Genomic DNA, 23,309 nt, shown 5'->3' with positions numbered 1-23,309 from the left:
AACCCATATAAAGACTTATTGAGCTTGCAAATAAGCCCTTTCTGATTCACTTGCAACCCCTGTGGAAGGTCCATATACACTTCTTCATTTAAATCTTCATGTAGGAATGCATTATTCACATCCAACTGATATAGGTCCCAACCTTTCTTAACAACTAAACTGATCAGAACCCTTACAGTGGTCATCTTTACTACTGGAGAGAATGTCTCATTGTAATCAATGCCAGGTTGTTGAGTGTATCCCTTGACTACCAGTCTAGCTTTGAATCTCTCCACTGTTCCATCAGCCTTATGTTTTATCTTGTAGACCCATTTGCATCCAATTGTTCTCTTCCCTACAGGTAAGTGAACTAAACTCCAGGTATTGTTAGCATGCAAAGCTTCAAATTCAAGTGTGATTGCTGATTGCCAAGCAAAGCTCATGGCTGCCTCCTCATATGAGTTTGGCTCACTATCATGAAAAATATTTCTAACTAGCTGCTGATTTTCAGTGTCAAAACTGGTGAGTGAATTCACTGGTCATGTTAGGAGGATGGTAAGATGATGACTGAGTTTGCAGATTGGGCAGATTATAGTTGTATTCATTTAGGTATTTTGGTACAGAATGTGTCCTACTTGTTCTTCTAGGTGCATGAGGTTGTTGTTGTGAACTGGAAGTAGTAGAAATGGTGCTATGTGGAGATATTTCTGGGCTATCTGATGGAATGGTTTCATTAACTGACGTCTCAATGTGTGGTAAATTGGCATTAATAGCATTATTTGTGACAGTAATTGAGTTGTTTTCATTCAAGTCATGAGCATTATTCAAAGTACTGTTTGTGCAGTTCGACAATTTAGAATTAACATCAAGACATCTCAGTACATAATTAAAACTAGAATCAGGAAAAGAGAGAGCAAAAGGGAAGATATTTTCATGAAATAGTACATCTCTTAAAATGTGTATTTGCTTGGTGCTTAGATCTAAAACTTTGTAACCCTTTGTGTTAAATGGATATCCAATGAAAACATGTGGAGTGGATCGGGGTTCAAACTTATCCTTGTGGTTTTTGAGAGTGGTAGGGAAACAAAGGCAGCCAAAGGATCTTAGATGTGAATATGTGGGTGGTCTTTGGTACAATACTTCATAAGGAGTTTTGTTTTGGATGGCTATGGAAGGTAGTCTGTTTACTAGGTAGGTTGCAATAGCTCATAGGAAGTTTAGACTGATACAACAGACTTCTGGCAGTTTCAAGGAGGTATTTGTGTTTTCTTTCCACTACACCATTTTGTTATGGTGTGTATGGGCATGTTCTTTGGTGTATGATTCCTTTGGCTTGCAGAAAAATAGTTGTTTCTTTGTTGACAAATTCCAAACCATTATCAGTTCTTATGGTTTTAATGGTGGTGTTAAACTGATTTTCTATCAAGGATGTAAAAACTTTTATGGTTTGCAGGGTGTTGCTTTTGCTACTGATTAGTTGAGTCCAAGTTGACTTGCTGTAATCATCCACTATTGTGATGAAATATTTGTATTTGTCATATGTTGGTGTGTGGTATGGTCCCATAAGTCTATGTGGAGAAGATCAAAAATCTTTGTAGAAGAAGGTGTTGAGTTGGATGGGAAGGGCATTCTTTCTTGTCTTGCCATGGGGCAGACATTGCATAAAAATGGTTGTTTGGGTGAAAATTTAATAGGTATGGTGTGGATACCTCTCATCTTAACAAAAGGAACATGTCCTAGTCTAGTGTGCCACAAGTAACCTACACTATTTTCATGAGATGTACACAATGAAAAAGACTTAGTAGGTTCAGGACAATCGACATGAATAACAGAGGAATTTATATCATAGCAAGCTGATTTATTTCTTGGAATGACAGATGTTACAGAAGAGGGAATATGATGTAAAGCTTGCTTATTTGAAGCATGTAAAGAAGAACAATTATGGACTGAAGTAGATGAGGTGATAATAACAAGACGTCTTGAGCAGAAGAAGTAAAGGCCACTCCTTGCTCTACCAATCACCAGAGGGCTCTTCAGTGAAGGGCCCTGCAAGGAACATGAGATATCATTGAAGCTTACTATACTCTTAAGGTTAGATGTCAAACAATGTACTGATATTAGATTAAATTTGAAAGTAGGAATAAACAGCACATTGTATAAAGTCACTATTGAATTTAAACAGGCATCCCTAATTTCTATCACTTTAACTCTATAGCCATTAGGTAATGTTATTAGGAAAGGGTAAGGCAAAGGTCTCATGTTTGTAAGTAAATTTTTATTGAAAGTCATATGGTTTGAGGCTCCAGAATCAATGATCCAGGATTCAGCAGTTAATTTGAAACAATTACATGAGAGGTTACCAACATCAGTAATAGAAGAATGACATGCCAAGATACCTGCAAAGCTCGCAGCTCCACCCATGATGTTGTCCAAAGTGTCCTTGGTACTGCTAGATGGTCCCTGCACCTGAACGCTTTCAAGCAATCTCACAAGGTGATCATATTGGTCCTTGGTTAAGCTTTGAGTTCCCTGAACTTGGTCCATTGGTGCATCGCAGTTGGCGTGAGCAGTTGCTGCTAATCCAGAATTCCTTCCCCTAGTGAACTTGAAGTTTTGGGGAAAACCATGCAACCTGTAACACTTTTCTTCTGTGTGTCCAGCTTTCTTACAATAATCGCAGAACAAATTTGCTTTGTTGATGTCAAGAAAAGGATAAGTCCTGTTGACATGTTGAGATTGATTTGGAGGACCTCTGTAGATATTTCCATTTGTGCTCTTGTTGTGAGAGTAATTAGTTCTGAAATTTCCCTTTCCAGAATTAGCATTAAGTGACGTAGAAGCTCCAGAACTAGCACTAAGTGAGGTGGAGGCTAAACTCATGCGAGTGGATGGTTTCACTTCTCGTTGTTTCTCCTCTTATACTAAAATTGAGAAGGCTTGTGCCATAGTTGGCAGTGGGTTCATCATAAGAATACTACCTCGCACTATAGTGTAGACCTTGTTAAGTCCCATCAGAAACTAGATGAGCTTTCGATCCTGCTCCGCTTTATGCATCTTGGTTTTACCACCACAAGTGCACAGGCATGTACATTGAGTATTGGGATCCAGAGTGTTAAGCTCTTCCCAGAGTCTTCGAAGCATGGAGTAGTACCCTGTAATGTCCAGATTTCCTTGGGCGAGATCATTGATCTCCTGTTGGAGTTGATAGAGTTTTGCACCGTTGGTTTGGTCATACCTATCTTGTAGTTCCTCCCACAATTCCTTTGCATTGTTGACGTACTGCAGGCTATCAGCTAAATCCTTTGATAGAGAATTGAGAATCCACGATGTGACCATGTCATCGCAACGTTCCCACTGAGCGAATGTGGGTGAATTTGCAGCTGGTTTCTGAATTTTGCCATTGATGAAACCTACTTTGTTTTTCACAGATAGAGCACAAAGAACACCGCGTCGCCAGGACCTGTAACCAGTCCCGTCGAAGAGCACCGGAATGATGGCAGATCCAGTACTTTCTGATGGATGCATGTACAGCGGTTGACTGGAATCGATGACTTGGTTAATTGGGATCTGAGGGATCTGAGGAGCATCTGCGTTTTGATCCATGAGATTGAAAGAGATTGATGAGGTTGAGCAAAATTTCTGAGACCTAAGTACAGAATCGAAGAAACGAGAAGAAGAGGAGCGAGAATTCATAAGTGAGATGAAGAAGAGAATGAATCAGTGAAACAACAACAATGAAGAGCAACAATGAAGAACTGAATGAGGTGATGCGGAAGACGAAGAAGAGATCAGTGCCTAAAGCTCTGATACCATGTTAGAATTGTGCACAGATAATCAACAATTGAAAACCGCCATTGATGGAGCTGGAAGGAGCATGAAAGAGACGATTGAGATTGTAATTTGGGGAAATGAAAAATTAACTTCTATTCCACTTTCTTCCAATATTTATACATGTATGTACAGAGAAGAAAAATATCTTCTAATCAAGGTGACAGCTAAGACGTAACAACTAACTTCCTTTAACACAGTAAGCTAACTAACTTCTTTATAACAAAAAGCATATAATATAATTAATTGAAAGCTGAAATTTAACTAATCTCAACAACCTAAATTTCAAAAGAGAATTCACTGGAAGCCTTGAGATGATTTCAGCAATAACTTTAGGTGGCAAAAAAAGTTTTGTAGGCCTGCTTCTTTTTGGGTGTTGATCAGATGCTTCATAAGATATTTGATTTTCTCCATTCAGTTCTTCTGTGGGTAGCATTTTACTCGTAATTTTTGTAAATGGTAGAGCCGATAAAGTAAAAGAGCAAAGCACAATTTTTTTTAGTTGACTAGATTGAAGTGAGAATGAGGAGACAACTCTTCCTATATTTATAATATTAGTTGAATTAGCTAGGGTACACGTGTCATCAAAAGTGTAGTGAGAATGAGAAGACCACTCTTCCTTGATTCATTGCACTAAAATCATTGTGTAATGTCTCACTAGAAGTATAGAGTAAATTAATGAGTTGCATTTTGCACCCAAAATGTGTGTTTTTGTTTGCACTTTGCATCCTATTCTTTTAGTGACTTGCACCTTAATTTGTATATTTCCTTTCAAATGTTGGAGCTGATAAAGAAATAAAGTAATTTATATTTATTAAAATACTAAATTATATCTCACTTCAGATTACTGGCCACAAAAATAATTCACATTTGGAAAGAAAGTTATATCTTATTATCATTTTCAAAATGGGATATACTATTTTTCATTTACCGAAAGTACAAAATTGTATTTACACTATATAATTATTCTTAAATGTGATTTTATGATGAGAGTAAGTCCAAGATGTAACTTAGTGGTTAATGAAGTTTGACTGAGCTATAGTGAGACCAAATATTCAAGCAGACTAAAAATGCTATGTATTAATTTCCTCCACATCGGTGAAATTGATTATGGATATGATGTAATAACCATCATGGTTGTTTTATATTTTCATCCGATTTTTCTTATTTCGTCCTTTCTCATAGCTCCAACATGGTACTTGTGGGGGATTGGTTACATAGTCCCCAGGTGGTTGAACAGGTTTGGGATGAGTTTTTCAATTTGGAACGTTAGAAAGTTGCAAAGTTGACCAAAGTCAACATTCTAGTAAGATGACTTGGACTGAAATTTTGACAATGTTGTAGGTTTGATAGGTGATTTTTGAGTTGGTTGGACTATGGGTTCTACTCCCAAGACATTCAGAATTCAGATTAGATCCAGGTCATTGATTAGGAGCTTGAAAATTTAGAAGTTAAGAATTGACTTCGGCCAATATGACCTCCATTTGGCATTTTGTCTGGAATACCAATTTTAGTCTTGTAGCATATTTGGTATGTCTTCACGAGCATCTGAATGAATCTCGAGGGTCCATTCTAGAATATGTTGCTTGATGATGCAAGTTGATTTTCTTCTTTGCAATCACCAAGGTATCACAGCATTCGCAAAAGGTTTATCAAGAAGAGCATCAAAGTCATAGTGGAATGGTCGGGATTGTGTAAAATAAAAGGGTTCGGGTAAATTTCGTCCTTCGCAATCAGGTGGGCTCGCGATTGCAAAGAGTTTCTGGGTCAGGTTGTTGCGGTCACTATGAGGGGTCCCATGATTGCAAAAGGCGATTCACCTGGGCAAATTGAAATCTCATTTTTGAACATAAAACCTATTACTTGATATTGGAAGCCTGGAATCATATTTTTGGGAGATTCAAAAGAGGATTTTCATCACTAGGTATGTTTCTTAACCATTATTTATTCCTTGCTAATTATCTATCGATTTTACCTTATATAAGTGTTTATATTGGGACTAGTTTTCGAACACGTGCGGTGCACGTGTATTCTATGCTAATTTGTACGAAAATTTTTAAATAATAGAGAAGGGAATGAAGAGGTTGATCGCAGATGCAAGAATTCAAAATAATGACCAAGCATAATAAGCCACATAATATAAAAAACAGTCTGAAGATTGAAAAAGCAAGCAATGAACAACAAAGAACAAAATTTATTAAGAGAAAAATAAAATTCTAAAAAACTAATATAAAAAGAATGTACCTTTGTTGCAGAAAGTGCTAAGAATACACCAAATATTGAGTATTTTCAAAAAGAAAGCATATAATAATTTGACAATGGACCAAAGGCTAAAACTATTGATTTTATAGAAGGTAAAAGAATATGAAAAGTTTTTTTAACGGATGGAAGCTAAAAAGAAGTAGAAAATAATATTAATTTTAGATGATAATGTGTGAGTTAAAGGCACAAGATTAATGAATATTATAAATAAAGGTTTTGAGAATGAAGAGGTGTAGTGATGGAGTTGATTTTAAATGAAAAAGAAGAAGTAATTTTTAAAAATGATTTAAAAAAAATAAATTAGTAGATGAAGGATATTTTCGTAATTCAACTTTTGACTTAAATTGTTCCCACTTTTAAAAATATATGATATGATGATAAATGGAGATTTTTGGGCTAAAGTTATGAGATAAAATCTTGAGGTTTTGAACCTCGATAAGGCTTAGTTTTTTTTTATGAAAGTTAATAGTGAGTTACTTATGGGTAAAATAATTTTCATAAAATCCTATGAAGATAGAAGTATAGAAATATGGGTGTCTAAGGACTTGTTTGCTTATGCAAATTATGTATTTCACTGAATTAGCCTCGTTTATATGCTTTGAGGAAAGATAGAACCGTAATTTTACTTGTAGGGCGGCTTTATTTAAGGCAAGTTGAAACTTTCTATTACTCTTGAAATGGAGAATAGCGCCTTGAGAGAAACACTAAAAAAGTCACTTGACATAAGCAATACTAAGAATGAGATAAAGCAAGATATAAGTCTCAATCATATCATTGATACCAAAAGAGAGCACAACTCATACGCGAAAAATGCATTATGTCTGACAATAAGCCTCTAATATTATCACGTGGCTAGGACAAACCCATAGCTCACGAAGTAAGTTTGAAACTAAAAAGATATGAAAGTAAAAGATTCCATGTGGTGGAATGCCCTCAGAACATGAGGACTCACCAAAATAACTAGATAGCGGAGCATTCGAACTAGACACGGGCATGAAGTGGAGTGACGAACCATGTTTTATAAAATAATATAGACACACAAAATATGATAAGCGTCAGTACTTAAAATATACTGAGTATGAGAAAATGCATAACAACGGACATAACATGCTAAGTATGGAAAACATGCTAATGCATGACCAAGTGTAAGAAGCCAAAACATGATAACGTAAAATCATAAGATATAAGACATGGTCAATGCAAATCTTTATAAAACCCTTTGCATTGATTGAAACATAAACTTTTGAGGAAACGGAGCATAATCTTTTATGGGATAGTTTACCGATAATCGACATAGACCATGTAAGCTATAACATGAAATCCAATGTCTTATTCCCACACCGAAAAAGAGTTGATCCTATAACGGGTGCCATCATGATTTCAATTTTTTGATCGTGACATTGTCAACTCTAAATTGCAGGGTTGAGGAGTATATCATACCCTTATCCCTTCATCTCTATGCGTACAGACTAAACTAGTACCCAATGATAATGTTGTAAAATGTGCTAAGAAAAAAAAGTTCATATATATGTGATGGTTATGTAACTAATGCTAGTATTGAAAATATACTTTTGCATTAGATTCACTTCTACAGATCGTTGATATAAATTATTTTTTCACTATCAAGATCACTTAGAAGATAACCATATTTAGTATAACTAATTACCTTAAAATAAAAAAAGCATTCTACTATAATAGGTTAAATCTATTACACTTCCATAAAAAATCACCTAAGTTAAATTTTACAATAAATAAATGTTACAATGTGACCTGATAATACAAATTCTTTAGACAGTAATTTAATTCTTCATGGTAATATATATTGCGTAAGAATGTGAAATAAAACTTGAAAATTGAGTTAAATGTTAATTATCACACAAAGATTCTATAGGTTGTCAAGAAAAGCTATATACACTTTGAACAAAAATAGCCTATGAACTAATTGGTGTAGAAAAACTACTTCTAATAACTTTTGGTAGAAATTGGTACACTTCAATCCAATGTTTTGTTAACTTGGATTTGATTGAGTTATAGCTTTATAATTCAGATTCGATAATCAATTAACCGATTTTAAAGGAAAATTACGTAGCACATTAGACAAAACTCACAAATTTCACCTTCAATTCTTCGTTAATTCATCTTTGGGGATTTTCAATTACCATTCAGATAGACTCGTAGATTATATGCTACATCCGTCACTAGGTGTTGTTGCTCATTACTAGTACTATGCATTTCTACATTTTAAAATATGCTAAATATCTATATCCGAGATCTTATTATTAGTGCTTGTCCATGAAATTTCATGTTGTAGATCAGAGCCTTGATATATTTAATTAAATTCTCCGATATAGGATATGAAATTACATTGCATGATTGAATACATAGACTTCAAGATTGCCAAATCATGTTCATAATCGAACTCATTGTCTTCTTTCAATTCCTTGTTCAAGATTGGAAAATTTAAATTAAACACATTAATGGGCTTCAATTCATATTATTCTTACATGGAACTCTTTTTTTTTTCAATTTTTGGAAATACACGCTTCAATTCATACTTCTTAGATGTTGGGAGTTTTCTTTTTCCTATATATTGATTGTTGGTCCTCTGTTTAGTCTACAACTCTATCTTTTGCAGGTTCAGAGTTGATTGATTCTTCATTTTGTAAATCATTCTTGAAGTGATTTTGAGGAGGAGAGGAGATAGGTGATAAGATTATATCAAATTCTTATTGTTATTTTTCTTGCTTTCGATTCATCACTTCTTCTAAATGTGACATTTTGTACATGATGATTCTTTATGAAAATGTTGAAGTAGATAAAGAACGATTTGAAAGAGAAGCAAGTGTAAAAGACAATATGAAGAACGTCTGACCGGCCCAAATCCATAAAGCATAAAGTCAAAAGGGAAACTAAGCTATCAAAAAAAATCAAAATAAGTGATTTCTTACGTTGTATATTGCCGATGCCCTCTCCAAGTGGAGTTCTTCTATGATGGGGTTCTCCAAGAAACTTGGGTGGTACTTCAAGCAAGAAAAACAACATGGCTAAAATCATTCTTACTAGAAGCTATCTAATACCGGTCAAGAGTTGCCACTGGACGAACTTTCATGAAAATAAAATTTGATTTGGTTTCTTGAACATTAACAAATTGATAATTTAAGTGAGAAACACTTTCAGATAAAATGGCCATATATTTGTTGGGAAAAAGGTGAACATATATGCTATAAAACTTTGTGATAATTTAGGTGAGAAGCACTTTCAGATAAAATGGCCATATATTTGTTGGGAAAAAGGTGAACATATATACTATAAAACATTGGTGTATAATGAACTCACAACACATACAATATTTAAACTTTATTGACCCTATATTCTCTCAAGTATAGTGCTTACTGAATTCATGAGATCACCTGCCAAGTGGATGGATGTTGTGGACAAAAGGTAAATATGGTGTACATTAACACTAAACTCTTAAATTATAAGGATAAATGTGAACACTAAGGACTCGAAATGATTCGAGCTTCTAAGGAATAACAAAGCTAAGTAATTAGATTCTTAAAATATAAGGACAAATCCATCACATGAAAAATATAAGGTTTTTTATCCTTTGGTTGCAAACAATTAAAAAACTAACACTACAGAGACTTAATTAGTATGAAAATCAACGAGGGGATTTCATGCTTCATCGTCAAGAATTAATTAGTCGGCCGCAATAAACTGCTCTTTAAACAACTCCACTTCCTAAAAATTCAAAAGTAGAAAATGAAATTAATTTAATATTTTACTGATCTACCTGTTGGGTTCTATGTGCATCATGCGGAAGGTTACAATCGCAAATCATAGAGACAGTAAATCAAATGACCAAAAAAAAAAAACTATTCCAAAAAACATAATATTATTTATGATTCGTCCAACTGACCTACATAATATAAAACTAATAAAAAAAATAAAAACAGTAGAGAGAAAATCTCTACATAAACAAAAGTCTCTAAACGACTACATTGTAAATTATTTTGTGTTCTTGATATAGAGTTCGAAGTCTTCCTCTAAGGAAAAAATAAACCAAATATGAAAGATAATTATATTTTCTTTCACGAAAAATTCAAACATTTATGGTAATACTTTGAGTTTCCTTTTAAGGAAAAAATAAAACTTAAAATATGATAAGAAATTAAAAGTAAGTGCAAAACAGTAACACTACCATGATTCATGACAAGTAAAACTAGGCTAATTTGGCAATTTACAACACATAGGAATGTTCTCAAGCATAGACATCCATTCTTATATTCACTTAATATTAATTAAAGAAAAGCTAATTTCATTGCCATGACAAAAGAAGAAGCTTTTCGTTTCACTTATCAGTAAACTTAAGTAGTTAATCAGTTTCTTCTTTTGAAAGGGTCGAAAATGCATCATATTACATAGGAATATTATTTTTAAACATTTACCTTTCACACACCTTGTTGTTACTATTAAAATAAAAAGAAAAATTCAACGTTTGATTGACAGAATAACCAATTTAATGAAAATGTAGAACAAAAGAAAAAAACAACGAGAAAAACTAGTTTGCTTGGAAATATGCAAAAAGGGAAGATAAAAAAGATCTCAATGAAGATTTGGGGTAATGTTCTCCCTTAAATATGCAATATATTTTCTAATATTTGATAAAAGAAATATAACCCTCCTTAGAAAAATGCAAAAAGTTGAACACTCACAAATAATTACTTACACTGTTGCAATCATCTATGCTTCTAACGCGTTCAGTTTTGTTATGTCCTTGGTTCATTTTGTGAAAGGGAACAAACTAAGCTTTGAATGTAGAAGTCAACCAAAACACCATAATTTAATTTATGAAACTGTGAATATCTGATTGATCATGAGTTATCCTTTGGATTGTATATCATCTAAGCTATTTTAAACATCAACGAAAATTCACCTCTTTTTGACATATAAAAGGATTGAAAAAGTAAGCATTCAATAGGATGTAGAAATTAAACTATAATTAATATAGTAAACATCTTCATCCAAGATTGTTTATCGCCATACTCCTTCTGTCCTTCATAGTCCACACATCTATGTGATTTGTTGGATTATTACAAATCATAGAGATATTAGTTTCTAGAACTCACTCCATCCCCACATGGTCTCTCCAGCTTTCCCCATTTATTATCAGCCAAATTAAAAGACGTTTTGCCCCAGACTCTTTCCAAACCAGAACCAACATTAGTAGCCCAATGAAACTTTCCATTCACAAACTTACATGAACTAATTAACTGCACTATATTCCAATTCCAAGGATTCGCAATTATTTGCCAAAGATCATTCTTTAAACTGAACATGCTTACCTTTCGAAAGTTACCTTGACGACCAAAAAAAAGTAAAAGTTCGCACTACCTTATAATCATCATGGATCTTATCATATCCATAACCACACATGAAACGACTAGCATTCTTCAATTGATTTAATCTAAAATTACGTAATTTCTTGTATTTTCATATTGGTGGTTTCCATAGAAATATTTCTTCAGCCTCATTATCAAGACAAATCAATCCATTGACTGAACCGGGGGCCTTCGTCAACATGTTACGAAGCTCCAGTCTTTGGTGGTCACCATTACTTGACTTAGAAAGACGAACATCTGGGCAAGGGAAAGCGCAGTGCGCCTGGTGCAAATGGCTTTCTTTTTTCATGATATACCAATTAGAATGGAGGGTCCTACCTACGTACATGATTGATAGAATCACTACGTAGGGGGGGGGGGGTCAACTTAATGCCCCTCAATCAAAAAAGATATGCAGAATTTTTCGTTAGATAATCCAAGTTAGATTCCTCCGTAACTCTATGGTTGATGTTTTTGTTAAATGATACACTCATATGAGACTTGACAAATTCAGGGCTAGAGATCAAAGCAAGCTAAGATTTTGAAACAGACCTAAATTTCAAAAGACATTTCACTGGAAGCCTTGAGATGATTTCAGCAACAACTTCAGGTAGCAGAAAAGGGTTTATAGATCTGCTTCAATTTCGGTGTTCATCGGATTCTTCATAAGATATTCAATTTTATTCATTCAGTTCTTCTGTACGTAGCATTTTACTCTTAATTTGTGAAAATGTTGGAGCCGATATAGTAAACAAGCAAATCAAGAATTATTTTACTTGACTGAATTGAAGTGAGAATGAGGAAGACTCTTCCTAGATTTTTATAATATAAGTTGAATTCAGGTAAACATGTCACTTGAAGTGTAGTGAGAATGAGAAGACAAATCTTCGTAGATTCATCACACTAAAATCATTTTGTAACGTGTCACTGGAAGTATATAATGAATGGATGAGTTATTTGTTGGAATTAATGCATTCACACCTTGATGTTTAGTCTTTTAATATTATCGTTTAGTTTTTCAAGAAGTCTTTTAGGTGTTTTTAATACATGTATCTAATAAATTGTGATACTCATGTATCCACTTATTTGTGCAAGACCTTTGATTTTACATTTTATTAGTATAAATAGATATGTAATAGATAATTATAATCCTCTCAAGTGGCCTTAAGTAGTATATATAAAACTTGAGCAATTTCTAAAGATAGTATTCTCCTTCTATATTTCCTACAAATTGGTATTAGAGAAGGTTTTCGTTCTGAATCTAGAGTTAGGTGAAGGAAAAAATATGGCATCCAAAACAAATGAAGGTGCTGATTCTTCAGTTGTTCTTACTCCATTTTTTGATGGAACTGATTTTGAATACTGGAAGATAAGAGTGAGAAAGCATTTGAAAGTTGAAGGTTTGTGGACTATTGTTATAAATGGCTATGAAGAGCCAGAAAACGATGTGAAATTTCAGTAGCAAAGATGAAAAATCTTGAGGCTAAGTACCGTCAAGATGCAAAAACCTTGAGCAAAATCCAAATGGGAGTCTCAAGAGCATATTTTGCAACAATTGCTACTTGTGAGATTGCAAAACAAGTTTGGAAGTCTCTGGAAACTGAGGTGTATGGTGAGGAAAAGGTACACACTATAAATCTTCAAACTCTTAGAAGAGAGTTTCAAAATTTGAAGATGATAGAATTTGAAAAAATAGATGAATATTGCACAAGAGTCATGAATATTGTCAATGAAATGAGAAATCATGGTGATACAATTTCTCACCAACAAGGTGTGAAAAAGATTCTAATTAGTGTCACAGAAAAGTATGAGTACATTGTTGCTATCATTGAGGAGACGAAAGATCTTTCTAAGTTTTCCATCAAAGAGCTAGTTGGATCATTTTGTGCACATGAGAAACAAAGATTTTTTCGTGAAGATCAACCCAAAGAGACTGCTTTCCAGTCCAGAACAAATGAGAATTCTCAAAATTTCTCAAAAAATCAACAAAAGAAGAATTACAATCCAAAAAAGAAGAAGGATCATGATGGTTCTTCTAATAAGGTTGAAGAAAAAGGTGAGAACAGTTCTAGTCTTTTTTGTAAAATTTGCAAAAGGATTATCACAATGCAGAAAAATGTTGGCACAAAGGCAAGCCCAAATGTAACTTTTGTAAAAAGTTTGGCCACATTGAGAAGGATTGTTGGCACAAGCAACGTGAGCAAGCAAAATTTTATGAAGAACAGGAGGGAGAAAACCTTTTCTATGCTTCTCAGTCTGATGCTTCAGCAAAAACCAATGAATGGTATATTGATAGCGGTTGTAGCAATAACATGACTGGAGATAAAAATGCTTTTCTCTCGATTAATAGTAGCATCACTACTAGAGAATGGGGAATGGAGCCTTAGTTGATGCAAAGGGTAAAGGTACCATTTCGATCAACATAAAAAGGAGTGGTAAATAAATTCATGATGTATTTTATGTTCCTGACTTGAAAGAAAATTTGCTTAGTGTTGGTCAATTCATTGAAAATGGTTATTCTCTAGTGTTTAGATATAATTATTGCAATATTTAAGATAAAATCGAGCCAAATCAAGTCATTGTTGAAGTAGAGATGATAAAAAGAAAATTTCATTTACGATTTCATTACAATGTGTTCAAAAATGAAGTTGTAGATGATTCATGGATTTGGCACAAAAGATTTTGTCACTTGAATTTTCATGGTTTGAAGATTCTCAAGCAAAAAGACATTGTGCAAGGCCTTCTTGAGATACTTATTGAGATTAAGGTAGAGAATACTTCTATCATATCTTTAGATGTGTCAAATCAAGAAGAGCATGAAGAAGAGGAAGATGTCCCTCAAAGGGGAGAAATCTCAGATTATGATGATGAAGAACCATATATCTCCAAGAGGAGCAAAAATGTTGAGTGAAATATATCGAAGATGGTGTTGAGCCAGAAAATTATGAGGAGGTAATAAAGCATGATATTTGGAAGAAAGCCTTGACAGAAAAAATTCGGATGATTGAGAAAAATAATACTTGGGAGTGTGTGACTATACCTAAAGAAAGAGAAGTTGTAAGTCTAAAATGGATATACAAAACCAAACTCAATATAAAAGGAGATACTCAAAAGCACAAGAGAAAGGTGAAATTCAGTTGCAATTATTGACAGACAGGAGAACAACTTGCTGACATCTTCACCAAAGCATTTACAAGAAAAAAAGTTTTGGTATCTTCGAGAAGGCATTGGAGTTGTCAAGCAAATGCATTAAGGGGGGAGAGGGGCATTGGAATTAATGCATTCACACATTGATGTTTAGTCTTCCAATATTGTCTTTTAGTTTTTCAAGAAGAATTTTAGGAGTTTGTAATACATGTATCTAATAAATTGTGATACATGTATCTAGTTATTTGTGCAAAACCTTTGATTTTACATTTTATTAGTATAAATAGAGATGTAATAGATGATTATAATCATCTCAAGTGGCCTTAAGTAGCCTATATAAAATTTGAGCATTTTCTAAAGATAGTATTCTCCTTCTATATTTTCTATATTATTGGCATTTAGCACCCAACACTTATGGTTTTGTTTGGACTTTGCATCCCATTCTTTTAATGACTTGCACCTTAGTTTATACATTTCCTTTCAAATGTTGGAGCTGAAAGAGAAAAAAAGTAATTTATGTTTATTTAAATACTATACTATATCTCACTTTTGATTACTGGCCATAAAAATAGTTCATATTTGGAAAGAAAATTATATCTTATTATCATTTTCCAAATGGGTTACTATTTTTTATTTACCAAAAGTCAAATTATATTTACAATACTAGATTATTTGTTAATTTCAATTTATGATTGGAGTACAATGAAGCCAAGATGTAACTTAGTGGTCAATAAAGTTTGACTGAGCTTTAGTGAGACCAAATGTTCAAGCAAACTAAAAATGTGAAGTTTTTGTTGAAAAAGTCCTTTTGTTATGAATTATTTATTTAATGTTTGTTGGTCTTTTTATTTTATTGAATGTTAAACTCCTAATTATTAGGAAGTGGGCAAATATTTAGTAAGTTAGTAGCGTCTGTTAGGAGTCCTAGTAGTCGTAGGTTTGTGGTTTAAATGCATAACAAAACACTCTATGTAAAAGTCTATATAATGACTTATCCTGATTGCTATCGAAGACAAGAGAGTCGCGCAGTAAGAAAATTTTCTTCTGTTGCTTGTTTCAATTTGTTCTCATCATCATTCTATTCTATTTGTTATTTTCTATCAGTTGTATCAGTGCCAGGTTAAATTTAAAAAACACCTGTGAGGGAGAGTTCACCCAAAAATTATTATTCATCTATGGCTTCAGAGAGCAACTTTGTGCAAGAAACAATTCCCCATTTCAATGGTCACTATGACCATTGGAGTATGTTGATAAAAAACTTTTTACGGTCAAAGGAGTATTGGCCAATTGTCGAAGATAGAATTGGCACTCCAGAGGAAGGCAAAGCTTTGAAGAATACTCAAAAGACGGAGTTTCAAGGAAGAAACCTGAAAGATATGAAGGCAAAAAATTACCTCTTTCAGGCTATTGAGCGCCCTATCTTTGAAAGTATTACTTGCAAAGAAACTTCCAAGGATATATGGGACTCCATGAAGAAGAAGTATCAATGCACTACAAGAGTGAAGCGAGCACAACTTCAAGCCTTGAGGAGGGACTTTGAAACTTTGCAGATGAAGGAGGGTGAAACTGTTACTAACTATTGCGCTAGAACCACAGAGATAAACAACAAGATGTGATTTCATTGTGAGAAAATTAACGATGTCACAATTTTTGAAAAGATATTGCTTTCCCTATCATTAAAATATGGTTATTTTGTATGCTCGATTGAGGAGTCAAAAGGCATATATGTTTTTTCACTTGACGAATTGCAAAACTCCTTGTTGGTGGATGAGCTAAAGATGAACATAAGTTCAACTTTTGAGGAGCATGCCTGGAACGCTTCTACTTTTATTCCTTCCAATTCTAGAGGAAGGGGTAGAGGTAGAGGAAGAGGGAGAAGAGACCGAGAAAATAGAGATGGTGGCAACAAAAAAGGCAGTAGGAATTTTAGAGCTAATGATGAATATGGCAGAGGTAGAGGAAGAGATTTTGATAAATCTAAGGTGGAATGTTATTGCTGCCATAAGTTTGGTCATTATCGTTCTGAATGTCGTACTAGGCTGCCTAGTGAGAAAGAAAAAAAGTCAAATTTTACTGAGAACAAGGAGGGGGAAACCTTGTTAATGGCAATCCATGTCGAAAATGAGTCATAGGAGCAAGCTATTTGGTATGTGGATACCGGCTGCAGTAACCACATGACTGGAAGTAAGTGTTTTTTCTCTTATTTAAATGAAAGCTTCCTTTCAACAGATGGTTTTGGTGATCTCTCCGCAATGAATGTAATGGGGAAGGGTAATATTAATTTAAGAATCAAGAATGCGTGTGTGGAAATCATATCTAATGTGTTTTATGTTCCTGCTTTGAAAAATAATTTATTGAGTGTTGTTCAATTGTTAGATAAAGGATATGTCATCACCCTTAGGAACGATTCTTGCAAAATCTCTGATCCTTCCAAAGGAGTTATCACTACTGTGAAAATGAGTCATAATAGGTTATTTCCTTTAAATATTGAAAATGTTCAATCTTGTTTTATGGCGGAAGTGAAAGACCCTTCGTGGTTGTGGCATTTTCGATATGGCCATCTAAATTTTGGTGGTTTGAAGATCCTTCAAAAGAAGAATATAGTGGCATGCCTTCCTAAAATTGTTGTTCCTTTTCAAGTTTTTGAAGAATGTGTTGTTGACAAACAACACCGGTTTCAATTTCTGAAAGGCAAGTCATGGCGAGCAAAAGAGATGTTGGAGTTGGTTCACTTAGATATTTGTGGGCCAATAACACCAATCTCTAATGGAGGCAAAAGGTATTTTATTACCTTTATTGATCATTATTCCCAAAAGACTTGGGTATATTTTTTGCAAGAAAAATCAGAGGCTTTTAATGTATTTAAAAATTTTGAAGCTCATGTGGGGAATGAGACGGGGAAGACCATAAAAAGCATTTGAACAAATCATGGAGGCGAATATTTTTCTAAGGCATTCGAATAATTTTGTGAGACTTGTGGCATTCTAAAAGAGCTCACAACAGCCTATACACCTCAAGAAAATGGTGTATCGCAGATAAAGAACAAAACCATTCTGAACATGGTTCGAAGCTTGCTGGCTCGAGGAAGAGTTCCAAAGGCATTTTGGACGAAAGCAGTAAATTGGAGCATCCATATCTTGAACAGAAGTCCTACTTTTTCTCTTCGAGATGTGACATGAGAGCATGTTCGGATTGAAAGGAGCCTGATGGTAGAACACTTCAAAATTTTTGGCTACATTTCCTATCCACATGTTCTAGATGTAAAGAGAAAGAAGCTTGACTATAAATGCGTTAAGTGTGTCTATCTTGGTCTTAGCGAGATGTCCAAGGCGTACAAGTTGTTTAACTATTTGACCAAAAGGATAGTGACTAGTAGAGATGTTTTTTTTCATGAAAACAATACTTGGAACTAGGACGAAGAGTCGTCTAGTAAAGTTTTATGCGATGATGAATCAGAAGATGTAGCTCCAAGGTCTGAAATTCCAGCAACTGTTGAAGTTTTCCCACCTATAGAAGAACCTATCAAAATAGAGAAAATTGATCCCCGTGTCTGAAATATACCTACATGGATGCAAGACTATCAGGTAACCAGTGTTAATATCAATGATGAGACAAGTGCTCATTTTGCATTGTTTGTAGATTGTGACCCACTAAATTTTAAAAGGGCTGTCCACGAAACAAAATGGAAGGAGGTAATGGATGCTGAAATTTTGGCAACTGAAAAAAAAAACTTGGGAGCTAACTGATCTACCAAAAGGGAAATGACAATTGGAGTTAAATGGGTTTATAAAACCAAACTCAATGAGAATGGTGAAGTTGACAAGTACAAGGCACGCTTGGTGGCCAAAGGATATAAGAAAGTGTATGGTGTGGATTACTAAGAGGTCTTTGCTCCAGTAGTTAGACTCGACATCATCAGGTTGGTGGTGGCACTGGCCGCCCAAAACAATTGGCAAATTTATCTATTGGATGTGAAAGCAACCTTCTTACATGGAGAATTTCAAGAGTAGGTATTTGTTAATCAACCCCTGGTTACATTAAGTATGTCAGCGAACGTAAAGTTTGCAAATTGAGAAAAACATTATATGGGCTAAAACAAGCTCCAGGAGTTCGGTATAGTCGCATTGATGCTTATTTTTATATATCAGGTTTTACAAGATTTCCTTATCATCATACACTTTATACTAAAACTGAAGATGGAAAGATTGTCAATTATATGCTTATATGTAGATGATTTAATCTATACGGGGAATGATAGTGTATTGCTTGATAATTTTAAGCAATTGATGACGACCGTGTTTGATATGTCGGATCTCGGCATGATGCATTACTTTCTTGGAATTGAAGTGAAGCAGTCCTCTGGTGGAATTTTTATTTCACAAAAGAAATATGTTCATGAATTTTTAAGGAGATTTAGAATGACAAATTGCAATTTTGTCACCACACCAATGGAGATGAGGCTGAAGCTTGAAAAAAAATCCTACAGAAACAAGGATTGACAACACTTTCGACAAGCAAAATGTGGGAAGTTTGATGTATTTGACAATCAGTAGACGTGATATAATGTACTATGTGAGTCTAATAATAAGGCACATGGAAAATCCAAGAGAGACTCACTTGTTGGCTGCTAAAAGAATTCTCAAGTATTTGCAAGGTATGAATGATCTAGGCATTTTGTACAAAAAAGGAGGAAAATCATATTTAATTGGCTTCACAGATAGTGACTTTCCTGGAGACAAAGATGATAGGAAAATCACATCCGGTTATGTTTTTATGTTAGGATCAGGTGCTATTTCATGGTGTTCCAAAAAGCAGCCAATTGTTACGTTGTCAACTACAAAAGCACAATTTGTCGCAGTAACTATGTGCGCCAGTCAAGGAATCTGGTTGAAGAATATTCTAGCTGAACTATGTCTTCTTCCACAAAAGCCAACTCTAATTTACTGTGATAATGATTCAGCGATTAAGCTTTCCAAAAATCCAGATTTGCACGGAAGGAGCAAACACATTGATGTGATGAGATTGAGAATGAGTAAAGGTCTGACACATGGAGGTCACCCGTGTCGAGATCAATTTATAATAATAATGTAACACCTCAAACTTCAAAAAGGACTAAAGAAGGGTAACAGACAAGTCCACAAACCCAAAATGAGCCATGGACCTTTCATGCCACCCTAAATGGCCCGTTTAGGGGTCCACGACCCGTTTAGGGTATGGTGGACAACTGTCCAAGGCTTCCAAGGTCAAGGTCACCTAGACAAGACCCTAGACGGTCCTTGGTGACTTTTACGGTCCGCTTAGGGCTCTGTACAAGTCACCCATCAGTTTTTTAAGTTTTTGGGTCAACTCCAAATGATCATATATCTTAGCACATAATGAATTAGGTAACCAATACCTATACAACTAGAGGTCTTTGAGTCCTCTTTCCAACTCCACAAGGTTTGCCTCATTTCGAGTTCGTAGTATGAAATTATGCCCGTTTAAGTGAAGCCCTGTCGGGCAGGTGAAGCTTAACGACCGGCTAGATGGCCCGTGAAGCCTTAAATGGTTCGTGAAGCCTCATTTTTTAGGAACCTTTTCAGTTTTAAAAGCTGGGGTTGTTTTGGTCATTCCCCTATGTGTGTGGTACTTAAACTACATCATTTTGACCCTTATTCTAAGCCTAAACCATGAGTTTTTACAACTAATTAAGGGCTTAGAAAGTGTTAATCAATTATTTTACATTCATTAACACTTCAAGATATTAGAGAAACGTTCCAAGAGGAGAAAAGCTAGGGTTCAAGTGTTCTTTGAGTTTCATTGATTTTGCCAAAGAATTTCATTCCTCCAGGTATGTACGGCTATCATAGTGTTGGACTCATTCGTCCTCACACCCTACATCTACTTTCAACTCAGTCAAAGATTAATCTAGGGTGCTTTCCTTATATTTCAATATTCTTGAGATGAGTTGATATTGAGTTATGAATTCCTTGGTTGTTGATTATTGAATTCCTATTTCTAATCATTGAAGTTTCATATATTGTGTATTGTGATTATTGAGCTGATTGCTCATGACTATTTTTCTGCATGAACCCTATTTTTGAGTATTAAGTATATTCTTATTGAGAATCTTTTAATCAAAATATTATTGTTTAAACTGAGTTTTAAGGAAGTAAAGAGCAGTTTTAGAAAGAGTATAACAGAACTAAGTATTTCTCAAATGTTTCATTTTTACATTAACAAAAAGAGTAGAGCTTTTTTTGAGAAAAGTTAAAAGAGTTTTCAAAATGATTAAGTACAGAACAGTTACCCCTTAAAAAGGCCCCTTTTGAGTAATTATCTTAACCCAGAATGTATTTTTGCATTGAGAAAAAAAAACTTTATTTTCTAAATGAGCAATGAATTTCAGAGATATTTCAGAGTAGTTACCCTTTTTAAGAGGATTGTTTGAAAAATTACCTCAAACCAGAGAAAGAGAATGTTTTTATACATTTGAGAAAAAGTTTATATTATTGGGAGTAGTATTGAGCACTGATATTAGGGAGAGTACATACAACTTAAAGGCTCCATAAAACATGTCTTGACAACATGGGTACATGATCATACTTTTTAGATGAATCCTTAGGGCCTTCAGGTAGATCTTAGTGGATCCACTTCGTTGAAAGGTTCTATATCCTGACACGATAGCACAGTTCTGGCAGAGTAGACAAGACACTATATCATCACGTAGCTCATAGTGATTGTTGTCAGTTAGAGAATCTCCCAATAGAGTTAATGTGTTATTTTTATTATATATCACTGATTATGTTAGAGTTTAGAGATTAGAAAGCATCTTATAAAGTTAAATGATTTCATTCCTTTAATTCTTTATATTCAGTTGAGTTTATGCTATATCTTTTGAAGTCCTTTCATTAAGTTATTTTTCCTCGGCTATATTATATACTCGTGCATTCAATGTACTGATGACATTCGACCTGCATCTTTTATGATGCAGATACAACTGTTCAGGATCATCAAGAGGCACTTCGTTGAGATTATTTGGCACTCCAGTTAGCTTTTGGTGAGCCTCTTGCATTCTGGAGGACTTTCGTTTTCCTTTAAGTTCAGTCATTTTAGGGTGTTGTGGGTCTTATCCCGACATCCATATTGAACTATAGAGGCTTCATAGATAGTTAGAGTTGATGATTCTCTTAGTATGTTCTTTTTTGTTTCGAGATCTTGAAAACTAATACTTATACTTTATTAAGCATTTGCAGACATTTATTTATGTTGAGTTTAATTGAGACTATTGAGATTAATTATGCATTTAAAGTTTCCTATTTGCTTGAGTAAGTCTTTCACTAAGTAGTTAGCCAGGCCAAGGGTTTACTTGAGACCAACAATGGTTCTCGAGTGTCAGCCACATCACGGTGTATACTCGAGGCGAGTAAAACTTGGTATCAGAGCAAAAAGTTTAAGAGTCCTAGGGTGTCTATGAAGTCGTGTCTATAGAGTCTTTTGTATAAGTGTGAAGCGCGCCACATCTATAATTGGGAGGCTATGACATTTAGGAACATTTCACTTTCTTTTTACTCCTGTTCATGCGATAGAGTTCAACTGTATAAATGTTTCTTCTAACTCGTGCTTACACATGTCTTTTCAGATCATGCATCCATGAAGAGTTGTTTGAGGACGTCTTGCTAATACTCAAGGTCAAGAAGCTCCCAATGCACTAGAAGTGCAACCCCATCAAGGATATGTCACCAATTATGAGTTCAGGAATGCTATTCAGATGCTAACTCAGGTTGTGGTAAACTAGGTTGGTCAACTAGGAGTGGGTCGTCAGGATGTAACTACTATATCTAGAATCCATGAGTTCTTGAGAATGAATCCCCCAAAGTTCACTGGATCGAAGGTCACTAAGGATCTAAAGAACTTCATGGAAGATCTTTAGAAAGTGTTTAAGGTCAAACATGTTGCTGATACACAACATGTGGAGTTAGTCTCATATCAACTCAAATGTGTTGCTAGGATATGGTTTTATTAGTGGAAGAAGAATAGGGCATATGGGGCACCACTTTTGAGTTGGGCTATATTTGAGGATCCCTTCTTGGGGTGCTTTTTTCCCCGAGAGCTAATGAAAGTTAAAGTGAGAGAGTTCCTGAATCTAAAATAGGAAGTGATGAGTGTGCAAGAGTATATTCTCAAGTTTACTAAGCTATCTCGCTATGCACCAGAGATGGTGACAGATATGAGGAGCAAGATGAGTTTGTTCGTGTACGAGCTATCTCGTCTATCCAACAAGTAAGGTAAGGTAGTTGTGTTGATAGGGGAAATGTACATAGCTAGATCATGATTCATGTGTAGTAGGTTGAGGAGGATAAGGATATAGAAGAGTTTCGCAACAAGAGGGCCAAGACAACTAGTAATGAGACTTGCCAACAAAAGACATGGAATGGGCATCAGTAATCTTTTTAGCAGAGGTCATCTAGACCTGCTCTATCTGTAACTAGTGCACCTACACCAAGAAACATGAATGATCTCAGTAATCATAGTTCTCAAAATTTTAGAGCTCAGGGTACTCACTCTCAGGGTAGTGCGGCACAAGGGTTTCAGAGCTCATCTTTTGCTAAGTAGGGAAAGACCTATCCAGGGGAAAGTCGTGATGGTTCCAATGACTGTTTCAAGTGTGGCCATATGAGTCATTTTATAAGAGAATGCCCTAAAAATGGCAGGGTAATGGGGGCAATAGAG

At 34.7% G+C, this 23,309-nt stretch overlaps 1 protein-coding gene across 1 annotated transcript; it reads left to right on the top strand.

Moving 5' to 3' along the window:
* The first annotated feature begins 19,190 nt into the window (after positions 1 to 19,190).
* On the top strand, positions 19,191 to 21,608 carry LOC125857260 (secreted RxLR effector protein 161-like). The gene is made up of 2 exons (XM_049536959.1): positions 19,191 to 19,635; positions 21,571 to 21,608. The coding sequence occupies exons 1-2, from the start codon at positions 19,191 to 19,193 to the stop codon at positions 21,606 to 21,608; spliced, it is 483 nt and encodes a 160-aa protein (XP_049392916.1).
* The last annotated feature ends 1,701 nt before the right edge of the window (positions 21,609 to 23,309 follow it).

Source organism: Solanum stenotomum, chromosome 1 (assembly GCF_019186545.1).
Source record: "Solanum stenotomum isolate F172 chromosome 1, ASM1918654v1, whole genome shotgun sequence".
Classification (NCBI taxonomy): domain Eukaryota; kingdom Viridiplantae; phylum Streptophyta; class Magnoliopsida; order Solanales; family Solanaceae; genus Solanum; species Solanum stenotomum.
The sequence above is the reverse complement of the archived record's forward strand: the minus strand, read 5'-3'. Positions and strand labels throughout refer to the sequence as shown.